Consider the following 12216-nt stretch of genomic DNA (forward strand, 5'->3'; position numbering starts at 1 on the left):
CAGGGGTCCTGAGTCTCCTCGTTACTGTGATGCTTCGTAGAACATCCAACCCTCCCGTCCTCACTCGCCTATTGATCTTCCCATCTACACCACCCAAGTTCCTACTATTCCCCACAGTCAAAGGATTCCCTACACGAGAACAAAAATATAATATCGTTCATACCCAACTAGCTTATCTATTATACATACAACCCTTCTCTCCTCTCCCCATTATTTCCCCTCCGACTCGCAAGCCCACCCCCCACCGCAGATACAATACCGCACATACCCCAGTTTATACAACATGCGGAACGAGAGATACGGACGCGGCGGGTACGTCCCACACAGTATCTCACAACACCGCACACAGCGCCTCCTTGCAGGACCACTACCCGGAGCAGCATTCTGTCTCGCCGCCGCATCACCACCACCCGACGGCACCCTCACCGGAATCTTCTTGATGATGTCAACATCCCTCGTTCTCCGATACATCTCCGCGCGACGATCCGTCCCCAACCCCAACCAACTATAATCGGCCGTATAGATAGCCAAGCGGTCGATATCGGACTTCAGCCCGGGGACGGTCTGTCGCAGGATCGTCGCCACGGCGGGGACCAAGACGGGCGAGATACGCGCATTGACGAGTAATTCCCGCTCTGGGCCGGGACGTTCGGCGTCGCCGAACCCGGCGCCGTGGTAGCCGTGGCGCACGGCGGAGTCGACGCCGGCGATGAATTTCTCGTACACGTCGATGCGCACGGGTGAGGTGTCGATCGTCTGGCAGACTTCGGCGTAGTAGATCCGCGCGTCCCCGGTGAGAGGGGCGGTGGCGTAACCCGCGTAGATGCCGCGGAGGCCGCGGCAGATGAAGCGGAGGAAGGCGCGCGACATGCTGGAGAGGAGGATGATGAGGGGGAGGGAGGTGGCGGTCTTTACTATGAGTTTGTTAGTGTCAGGGAGGGGGTAATGGTTGGTGATAGTGGGGGGCCTACGTTTCTGAGCAAATGCCTCCTGGTCGGAGAAGACATCCTCAAATTCATCGGCGAGGTCGAGGAGGTCATTGAGAACGAAGTGGAGGAAGTCGAGTGCCCATTTTGTGTTGCCTAGAAGTATGCGTAGGGCATCTGTTTAGAGAACAGAGTTAGCAGTGTCTTGTAAAATGATGGAATGGGTCGGATCATACCTGGATCTGGGGCTTCGTTCTGAGTCCCCTTGTTGAATTGGATGAATAAGGCATATAAAACGGATGCGTGTCGCAATTGAAGGATGGTCCACGGGACATTGGATGCGAAGGTGCGGGACTTGTACTTATCCTTGAAACCGAGAGCAGCCTGGATGCTGAGACATCGGGGAAGGTATTGATGGCTCATGAGCTTATCATTCTCCTGGGTGAAGTTGCAGTTGACGGCCAACGCGCGGTATACTTCGTTGACAAACGTCGCTTGGTCGTCTGGCAAACTGTTAGAATAAGTGACTTGGTGTAGAAACGGTTCCACCCACCAGGTGATACTTGACGTCGAAGGATCATTAGGATATCGTCCGTGTTGAGCTCGCTCCCGCAACCACGGCAGAAAGCAAGTGTCAGCGAGGCAATGGCTGCAGACAATTTACCTGATAAAGTAAGCATACTGTATAGTTCAGATTAATCCAGCACGTACTCTCATCTGAAATCCCATTCTCCACGCCATATGTGTGTTCCATAACTCTGAGCTGTGGTTGCCCATCATTGTCAAGCGTCATAGCAATGCAACCACTAGGGGAGAAGCCAATGTATAACCCTGCGACATGCCATCAGTGCTGCTTCGATCAGACAGATCAAGGAAACAAACCTGGCGTGTCTGGAGGGTAGTTAAACCCAGCCTGAGCCAGACTCGTCACTGTGTTCGCATCATCGTTTCCGTTGAGGATGGCCATCGTCTTGGGGTCGTAAAAGGTGATCGTACTGTCATCGTAGGTGATGGCCAGCACGTTTCCAAATTCCGTCTGATCAATCGATATCACGTACTTATCGCACGGAATATCCTCCAGTCGACGGAGGGCCGTTTTTGGCTAGTGCGAGGTCAGTACGAAAATCATCAAGTCCATATCGTGGTTTCCTCATACTTTCATCTGAACGCTGTTCTTCTTCGAGGTGACTTCGTCGAATTTAGGATGCAATACTTGCGGTGCTGATTCAAGCTGCCATCGGACGATAACACCAGCAGGGAGTTGTTGCGAGTGATCTGGCACAGCATGAGGAGGAATGGAAAACACCGCAACGATCCAGGGATTCGTCGTCATGCCGGAAGGGCTGTCATGAGCCGCCATGATGATGTCCAGGTGCGTCAGACAGTACAAAGAGTTTGTGGTCTGAGGGACACCATTGGAATCTTGTCCCTCGTCCCGATTCAAGGAGGGCAAATTGCAGGACGATTCGACTTTAGCGTGCATGAAGCGGAAATTAGGAACGGGATATTGACTCGGGTTCGGGGGGTGCTTGAGCTGGCTGGGATCCCATTGCGCGGGAGTCCAGTTGATCTGGGCCCGGTAGAAACAGAGCTTCTGGCAGGCAGAGTGAGTCGCAATTACAATCCCACCCTGGACAGCCCCGATGGCCGCGTGAGTTAACGACCGGTCTGAGAAGGCGGTGCTCTTCAGCTCCGCCGATATCTCCGCCCATTTACCGTCGGGGTTCTGATACAAAAGTCGAATCATCCCCGATTTGGTGACGCAAACCAACGCCGCCTTACCGGCCGGATGGAGCGGGCCGATGGGACGGCGTCGAAACGGGGAGTACGCCCATCGACCTTGGACCTTGGCCGCTTGATTGAAGGCATGGACCTAGTCAGATATCAGCGTTGTGGATCGGATCAGCAGCCACGCCGATACTCACCGAGCGCTGGATGTTCAGCCACATCATGCCCACAATCTGGCCGCCATCGTCATCGGGGTCAAAGTGTGCATGACGCTGTCCGGAGAGATTATTCAGAGCAATAGCAATGTTGTAGATGGACACGCGACCCGACGAATCGGCCACGGCCAGTTCCGACCCGACCTCATTCCAGGACAAGTGGACGAGTGGGTGACGGTCGTGAGCCTCGGTCACCGGGCTCAAGGGGGTGTCCTCGCTCAAGATCCACTTGCCATCGGACGGGCGACACTCCAAGTGACGGAGGTTCACGCCTAATGTATCATGGGTGATATATGCGATGCATCCCTGTCGGGACCAGGCGATTTTCCTGCGTACGTAGTTGGCCTCCGCCCTTTAAACACAGCCGATGGGGTAGTTAGGTCAACTTACTGGCAACAACCCGAGAGTCGCAATTCATCCAACCGCTGCGCAAGACCTTTGATAGAGGTGCTGGATGGTAGACCCAATTCCAGAGAAGCGGGTTCACCAAATAAATCGTCGACGTTGATACCGTCGTCCATCATCATCGGCATGTTAGAACACTAAATAATCAATAATCAATGACCAATGCTCTACGGCACCGCAATTATGCCCCCGCCCTTTCCAACAAAGAGCCCGCAGGCAACAAAGGGAGACTCGTTATATACGACGATAACACGGAAGATATAAGTCAGATTATATAGTCATTCATTGTCCTGACCAGAAGTGTAGTAACTCACTTTCACTTCACCCTCTCATCATTGCCGATTCTAGAGTCCGGGCTGACTCAGCCTCACGTGAGGTCAGGTGTCTACCGTATCCCGGCCAACGCGTCCGTCCAATGAGGACTCTTCTTCACGAACTGCTCTACGATGGTCAGGCACGTCGACTAATTACCACGACTCTTGTGATGGCATTGCTAAGTTCATTCTAGCCTGACTACAATCGAATCGATTCACTCAAAGGTACCCCACACCAGAATGGGTTTAAATTCCAGCATGATCCGACGGGGACCAGAAGGTTAACCGAGACGGAGACAAAGTACGGAGTATCTCCAGTTTAGCTCCGTCCACATGAATATTCCACGTCGGAGTAAGGGATAAATGGAGTACTCCCCTCCAGATCACGGTTGCGACGTTTGCGGCAGAAACCCTACGCCGCGCGACGTGAACCCGCATCAAGCCGAGTGGATCGGATATCGAGAACACCAGGCCAGTTTGATCCGACGGGACGGTGCTCGAGCCTGCGGGAATATGTGCATGTCGATGAAAAACCGGTCCCAGACTGCTAGATCAGCATGCAGGTCGTGGGGGCGAGCTACGGACGAAGAGGGGAAGCTGTGCTCTTTACGGTGTACAGCCCGAGTCCCATGGAAGGGCATTCTGTCCTCGTCAAATTAAAGCCAACAGCTCAATGCGACCTGCCGGCCAATCAGACCCGACGGTGTTAAACCCGATTTAAACTAGCAGGAGAAAGTCTTATTGTTGTTGTTTTGGAAGAACCATCATCTGATGCCGAGACGGTGGCATCTGAATTACGGTGATTGATATGACTGTTCCCCATTCTTTGACTCGGATCAGAACTATTCGATGATGGATTCGCTTATTCACTCCGTCCTTGCTTCCTCTGTAGATGGTATTCGATATGATCAACTGTCCTCCATAACCGTAGTCTCCAGTCTTCAGTCCACTCTCTGCACTCTGCACTCTACACTCTTACCCCATGATGGCGCCCTCTTGACAGCATTCCCAGCCAGCATACCAACCCGTTGCTCTCCTCGTACTCCGTAGTTAATCTGGTCTCTGCCTCTGAATCTCCTTCTGGTCCGGAGAATTGCCGTGGGTCAAAATAAACAGAGCACAAAACGGCTGCAAGCGAGAGAGAACCAGACTTCCTGCGGACTCTCTCGTTCTTATCCCTCTCGACGTCCTCCGCCTTGACCTCATCACTTTCTTTTTTTCTCGGTTTCGACCTGCCCTTCCGCGCCCTTTTCTCTCTCCCTTCCCCTCGTCCTCCTCTTTCTTCTTCTTCCTCCTCCTCTTCTTCCTTCTCGTTCCCCCACGATCACGGAGTTTCGACGTGGGAATTTACCGGTTGGGAGCGAGACAATTCAGACTTTTCAATCAACCGGAATTATTAAATTCGCTTGTTGTTCACCGTTAACAATCCATTCCCAATTGAACGTCCATGATTGTCTGTTCGGGCGTGGTATTCACCTCTTTGTGAAGGCTCTTTTTCTACCGGGTCTTTCTCCCCTTTTTCCCCTTCGCTGCAACGCCAACACACTCTCCTTCCTCTTCATCCTCCCTCTCTGACGACCCTCTCCGGTCCAAACCCGACCACTTTCTTCCACACTCGTCATGGAGGATGATTTCTCAGATGTGTCAGAGCTGAGCTCAGCGCCAGCGTCGCCCTCACCACCGCCCGGGTTCTATCCCTCGCCTCCCCCGTCGCAGGACGCGGACGAGAGCTGCCAAGCAGAGCAGCCACCCGCCCGGAAGAAGCGACGGACGGCGGCGCCCAAAGAGCGGCGCACGCAGCGTCTCGATCTCCGCCTTTGCTCGGACGCCCAACAACAGGCCCAGATCGATCTGCTCACCAAAACCATTCGTCGTCACCGCAAAATCGTCGTCATCGCCGGTGCTGGCATCTCCACTTCTGCAGGCAGTACGTTCCTTGTCCCTGAACAGGGTTTTCTTCCTTTAATTTTACCTCTAATTCGTATCTGATTTTATAGTTCCCGACTTTCGGTCCACCGATGGTCTCTTTAAATCCTTGCAGAAAAAACACAACCTAAAGGCGTCCGGCAAACTACTCTTTGATGCTGCCGTCTACCAAGATGAAAACCTGACCGCCTCCTTCCAAGATATGGTGCGGTCGCTCTCCGAGGAGGCGGAGAAGACGTCGCCCACCGCTTTCCACCACATGCTGGCTCGTCTCGGCCAGGAGGGTCGCTTGACTCGCCTGTATACGCAAAATATCGACGGCATCGAAACTTCCATGCCCCCACTGGCCACGCAGATCCCCCTGAATGTCAAAGCGCCGTGGCCGCGCACGATCCAGCTGCACGGAAGTCTCGACAAAATGGTATGCCAGAAATGTCGACACCTGGGCGACTTTGATCGCGTCATGTTCGACCGCCCCGATGCGCCCGAATGCCCCGAGTGCTCCAGAAACAACCAGTTCCGCATGGAGACTGGACAGCGCAGCCATGGAATCGGCAAGATGCGACCCCGTATCGTGCTCTACAATGAGCATAACCCCGACGAGGAAGCCATCACGTCCGTCATGAATGCCGACATCCGCTCCCGCCCGGACGCGCTGATCGTGGTGGGGACCAGTCTTAAGATCCCGGGGGTGCGCCGTCTCGTGAAAAGTCTCTGTCATGTGATCCGCAGTCGCCGCAACGGAACGACCATGTGGATTAACAACGAGCCCCCCGTGGGGAAGGAATTCGAGGATTGCTGGGACCTTGTGGTGACGGGCGACTGCGAAGAAGTGGCCCGAATGGCCGATCTGAAACGGTGGGATGACCACTCGGAGGAGGTCTTTGACGAATGCAACTCGTCTGAGGTTGAGCGCGTGAAGAAGGGATCAGGGGTGTCGATCGTGGTCTCGACGCCGAGAAAGCGACAGAAGACGTCGACGGGCTTCCTTACGCCGTCCTCCAGCCAGGACGAGGATGTCAAGAAAACCCAACACGCCACCAACACGCGTGCCAATCCCGCCAGTCGCGGGCCCAAATTGGAGGACGTCCTCAAAGGGACCAAGGCCCCAGCGCCCAAGAAAGCGGCCGCGAAGAAGAAACCCGCCGCTGCGCCTCGGAAACGCGCCACCAAGAAAGACGCGCCGGCCAAGAATACCAAAATCACCACCTTCAGCAAAGTCACCAAGGCGTCCAAGGTCGGCGGCGAAGACAAGTCCGTCAAACTGGAAAAGGACGATTCGAAACCGATGCATCCGCTTCCTCCTGGTGCCGCGCGCAATAACGGACCGATGTTCCCTCATCTGAGTCAACAGAAGGGGGACACCACGCCGACGCGCAGTAGTGAGCGCTGGCGTCAACCAGACACGATCTCTCCCAAGTCAGTACCTAATGGAATGAGTGAGTTGCTGAACCAACCGACCGCATGAGTTAATCACGGCTCTTACTTTATGTCATCATTAGTCTATCTTTCTACTTACGTTTTTGTGTTCTTCTTTTTCACTTTGACCTTTCTTTCTCTACGGTCGCGACGTGGTCGCTCAGACCCTGTTGCTTGATTATTATTTTTTTGTCTGTTTGGGTGTCAAGATACCATGATAGACTATCTTGCTTTGGATTTGGCGTTTGGGGGTTTCGACACAAGGGTTGTCTTATCTTTATCTTTCGGATATTGAGCCCTTTTTTCTGTCCTTTCATGCGTGACCTGGGATTCTTTATCCCTATGATTCGGTCCGAGACATGCATTTCTCGTGGTTATTTCGTTGTACAACTTGATGGGACACCGTGACCATGTAATGATCGATGCATTGCGCGGTCGTTGAATGGGCGTTATGAGCAAATACGGCGTTGGTGGGATCTTTGTCGCTTGTCTCTATCTTATCTTATTTGCATTGATGATATTCAAGGGACCACAATTGAACGAATGATTACCTTGTTTATATTTATGGATTATGGATACCATGCACTAGTCAGATGGATGGAAAGGTCAATCAATATCAATGTTGATTCTTATGTCTCATATCATACAACTGACTTTCACTTTCAATTCCCTCGTATGGAGTATGCAATACCCGCACAGTTAACCTAACAGATAAATAATGTGACATTCTATCCAAGTCCCAAATCCCCTCGCAACTGCGACCCCGGCCCATTCTCATCCTCACTTTCCGTATCATCATCGCCCGCCGCGTCGGGGTCCATCGTCCGTTTGGCTCTCGAGTCTCGATCTAGATCTTCCACACGATCCGGATCCTCTTCTTCCTCTGGTACCTCGTCCTCATCTTCGTCCTCCTCTTCTTCCTCTTCCTCATCAACCTCCGTCTCATTCTCATCTACCTTCTCAGGCTCATCCTGCGTCTCATCTCCATCTCCTTCCTCGTCCTCGTCATTATCATTATCCCCACGAACCCCATTCCCATTACCAAGCCCATCTCTCTTCACCCTCTTCGCGCCCCTCGCAACACTCGCACTCCCCGGCCCTTCATTCCCTCCCTCGACAACGCCAGCTGAACCCTCCTTACCGACATCGACACCGCCATCGACATCGCCATCAGCAGTCGCAGCAGCAGCAGCAGCAGCACCGGTATTATTCGTGTTCGCGCTCGAATTCCCTTTACTTTTCCTCTTCCCGGCCTTCAGGTCCGTAAACGCATCGAGCTCTTTCTCCAATCGGGGTCGGAACCCCTCGAGTTCTAGTTCTGAGAGCGCGTTGAAGACGTCTGCCGGGGAGAGGGTGCGTTTGAGTGTTGCTTCATTGGCACTGCATTGGGGTTGAAATTGAAGCGGTTAGTTTTGGTTCTTCAAACAGTCATGCCGTAATACTGTGCCCTTTGTGTGTTGGGGTTTGTGTTGGGGTGCTGTTTGTTTAATTGCTGGGTGGATAAGACGAGGAATAGGGTTTGAAGTCTGGAGGGTAAAGTAGGAAAGAGGCGGCGGGGGATGAGAAGGAGAAGAAGGAAGAACATACTGCGACGACAAATACGACACAAACACCGTCGCGGCCTTCTGGATCGCCAACACCGCGTCCTTCTGGAGGGAGGTATTCGGGGGCAGGACGGATTTGGCAAGACGGAGGGTTAGAGAGCGAGGAAGAAGATAATCCTATTTTATTGTACATCCATTCGTTAGTCCAGTCACAATCACAATCACCATATATTCCAGGTTCCGATTCTCTATGATAGCAAGGAAATAAATGGTTTCGAACTACAGGGAGAGAGACATACCTCAATACTCACGCCCTCTGCCCTCGCCTTCAACTGCTGCTCTGTCGCTTGTACTGATTGCGGAGCGGGCTGGGATGGCGACTGGTCGGGAAGGTCGGGGGATTGCGTGTGTGTCTGTGTTTGCGTGTCTTCCAGATCGCCTGGTGTGCTGGAGGTGGATTTTCGAGGCATGTTTCACTTTGCTGTTGCTTTGAGCGCTTGACTGCGGTGGGTGAGTGGGTGGTTTCTTCTAGTGGTTGACGGGGTCGGTGGGCAATGTTCGATCGTGTACAGTGTACTATGTACGGCTGGAGTTCAAGAATGTCGAGGAAGCTCGGTAGGACGGAGGGTCAATGTCGGTGTCAGCGTGCAGAGGTAGGTAGGTAGGTAGGAGGTGAGAATCAACCAAGGCGATAATGAAGCCAGCCAGCAGTTACCAAGGTCAGAGAACAAAAAGAATGACCAAGCCAATCTAACCCAGTAAATCCAATCGAGAGAATAAATAAAATATTATGTTCAGGCAGATAACATCACGTTAGGTGAAGGGACAGGATCGAGGCACAGATTATGGAGGTGGAATTCTTTTTTCTCGAATACGCGACGCGATGGCGGAAGCGCGACGGGCTGTCGGTGGCGATTCGGCGCCTGATAAGAGCGGTTCGGTTTATCGGTCGTGCAGAGGGGACTGGAGCTGGGTTTCTGGCCATATTCAGATGGAATTCGGTTCAGAACTGGCTGGATTTAGTTCTACGTAAAATATAGTTACTATGGATGTGTCTATCTCTAGATAGTATAGAGTTGGAAGTGCTGTAGCTCGTATTCAAAGGTGCACATCCTAACACCCTCACTGAAGTGTATATAAGATTCGGTGCAATTGGAAGTATAAACTGTAAAGAGACAAAATAAATATCACAGGGAAGCCAAGACTGCCTCACTGTAAAATGAAGATCGCGTTCATGTCCAAATACATCAGCAACCAGCCATGACTACTCCGTATGAGGAAAAAGAAACAGCAAAAAGAGATGACAAGAGTGGGATTCGAACCCACGCCATCGTGAGATGAGTAGGAAACTCGTTGGAGTTGTGAATTAAGGTATACCTTAACCTACCGCCTTGGACCGCTCGGCCATCTTGCCAATTGATGAATAATGGGCTTATTTTAGTGCTATATCAAGCTAAACCTAGGTGCAGCTAGGTAAACATGTACATAGTTACAAGCATTTTTGATCCTCGACAATCCTCATAGATATACCATCCTTTGACATTGTTCACAGTCACTAACTGTCATGTATACCAGTATCACAGCTCCATCTAACAGAAATAATTTGTCTACGACCTCACTCCCATCGAGCTAAGTATCGTCCAACGAACTACAGCCAGAGCAGAGCAGCTCCTATCGGCCCTGGATTCCGATCAACTTCTCGACGGGTCAAACATAATAATGGAGAGAAACACCCAGCTTTTCCGTCCCTGGAAACCCACATCAGGATAACCCCTCGCGCCGATCATCTGCTTCTTCATGGCGGCAGCTAGGGATCCAACACCATCTAGGCACCATTGATCGGGCCGGAGTAATCCACCTGCCTCGCCGGGGCTACACCACCGCCTCCAACTACACGCTCGTCTCCCAGGTGACAGTGGGAAGCGAGTGCAGGAAATTGTCTACTCCCTAGCCCATAAGTCCAGAGCATGTTCCTACTTGACATCGACATTAATCGAATCGTTCTGATGGGCCACAGTTCCGTCGCGCTGCTAGCCACGGACTTAGAGGCCTAGAGCGAGCGAGAATCTAGATCGACACCCGTGAGTACCCCGATTTTCTGGTTACTAGTACAGCGATACAGGCGAGGCACGGTAGTCCCACGACAAGGGCTACAATGAATCTAGCTGTTATCCTCGAATGGCTCGTCCGTGTGCTTCTGTACTCGGATGGTATTATCTCTCAACTCGAGAATAGGATAGATCCTTGTCCGGGCTGTGACAAGACGAGCTCATAATCAAGCGCGATATTGCGAATTCCAGGTTATCTGGGTAACCTAGTTATTAGACATGCTTTAGACCATTCAACCTTGAATGCCGATCCGTTACAACCAGCCCGACATCAAATCAAACGCTTGTCAGATTTTCCGCAACCAAGCAGAGCTCGAGTATCAGGAGCACCGCATCGACATTAAGTCTAGAACGAGGCTGTCTAGATTCAACTCTCTGCAGGCTTCCTCGATCGTTGAGTATCTCGGATATTGGTGAGTTCTCGATGGCTTGGTTGTCTAAACATGCGTCCAGGTGGAACACGGATATGGGCTGTTTTCGGTGCCGAATCGTACGAGTATCTATGCAATGACTACGGGCCACGGATTCGGGGGAACCGGATGACGGCTCGTACGTGGGTGTTATGTCTCATAGGCTCGTATTCCTAAGTTCGTTTTAGTCCTAGATGCGTTTACAGTTGGTTGGCTTGCTCTGGGTGGATAAGATATTTGGTGGTGGACAGGTTTAAGACGATACAGCGGCGGTATACATACCATCGAGTCACTTTGCTGGGTTTAGCGAAGGCTTGAAGAGGTAGAGATGGGGAGTAAAACGTGGTAGTTATAGAGAAAGCGAGAAGTAGACATCCATAGCCTTCTTCGTCTTCTTTTTCTTCTCAGGGAGAAAAAAAAAAAAAAAAAAAGCAATGAAGGAATGGCACCCCGCGAACACAAATAAATCATCAAAAAAAAATGTTTCTCTCCAGTAGGTAGGAAGAAAAGACAAAAAGAACTGACAAGAGTGGGATTCGAACCCACGCCATCGTGAGATGAGTAGGAAACTCGTTGGAGTTGTCAGTTAAGGTAACACCTTAACCTACCGCCTTGGACCGCTCGGCCATCTTGCCCGATTGATGAAGAACGGGCAACATTTTTGACATAATGAATCTAGGGCTACTCATAGCCCCAATATTCCAGGCTAGTCCGGTCAATCGATTTCCTTGGGCTGTAACTTTCCTGCGTACGACTGTTTCTATCTACTTTGCAATATAATCAGCAGTGATGAATTCCTCTGTATCTAGTGGCAGTCATTCGTGGCATGTCTGAGACCGTACATGGATTGGACATAGAATTTTTCCTTGTCGAGGAGACACCGAAGTAGTATCCAAGTATGTCTGCAGCTATGCGAGCTGTATGTCGTCGGCCCCGATGTAGAAGATGGATAGCTTCACAATGTACAATAGAGAACTGTCTCTGAAACTAGCATATCCGTAGCCCTGAAGCAATGGATAGAATACTTATGGCTGTGGTGCGAAAATTGTTCAGGGTCACTCTATATGCTAGCAGATCAAATCATGTGGGATGGATTTCTTCATGTACACGTTGGGATACCTGGTGATGCCTTTCTCTCTCTTTCTCTCTCCCTTTCTCTCTCTCTTTCTCTCTCTCTTTCTCTCTCTCTTTCTCTCTCTCTTTCTCTCTGTGTGTGTGTGT

The 12216-nt window shown here is 51.5% G+C and overlaps 3 protein-coding genes across 3 annotated transcripts; 1 reads left to right on the plus strand and 2 right to left on the minus strand.

The window, feature by feature from the left end:
• Positions 1–210: 210 nt before the first annotated feature.
• On the minus strand, positions 211–3396 carry KD926_006702 (mediator of RNA polymerase II transcription subunit 16; the record flags this gene model as incomplete). Its single annotated transcript, XM_053099710.1, has 9 exons — positions 211–914; positions 972–1103; positions 1163–1429; positions 1480–1590; positions 1638–1757; positions 1809–2028; positions 2083–2799; positions 2852–3197; positions 3260–3396. 9 exons carry the CDS (start codon positions 3394–3396, stop codon positions 211–213), a joined length of 2754 nt encoding a protein of 917 aa, XP_052956609.1.
• A 1812-nt stretch (positions 3397–5208) lies between these two features.
• Positions 5209–6982, plus strand: KD926_006703 (putative SIR2 family histone deacetylase (Hst4); the record flags this gene model as incomplete). Its single annotated transcript, XM_053099711.1, has 2 exons — positions 5209–5515; positions 5586–6982. 2 exons carry the CDS (start codon positions 5209–5211, stop codon positions 6980–6982), a joined length of 1704 nt encoding a protein of 567 aa, XP_052956610.1.
• A 679-nt stretch (positions 6983–7661) lies between these two features.
• cbfA (putative CBF/NF-Y family transcription factor) lies at positions 7662–8947 on the minus strand (the record flags this gene model as incomplete). Its single annotated transcript, XM_053099712.1, has 3 exons — positions 7662–8313; positions 8521–8654; positions 8777–8947. The coding sequence occupies 3 exons, from the start codon at positions 8945–8947 to the stop codon at positions 7662–7664; spliced, it is 957 nt and encodes a 318-aa protein (XP_052956611.1).
• Between the last annotated feature and the right edge of the window lie 3269 nt (positions 8948–12216).

This window comes from Aspergillus affinis, assembly GCF_023601865.1.
Source record: "Aspergillus affinis strain CMG 70 chromosome Unknown NODE_36_length_285616_cov_85_140891, whole genome shotgun sequence".
In the NCBI taxonomy this organism is placed as follows: Eukaryota; Fungi; Ascomycota; class Eurotiomycetes; order Eurotiales; family Aspergillaceae; genus Aspergillus; species Aspergillus affinis.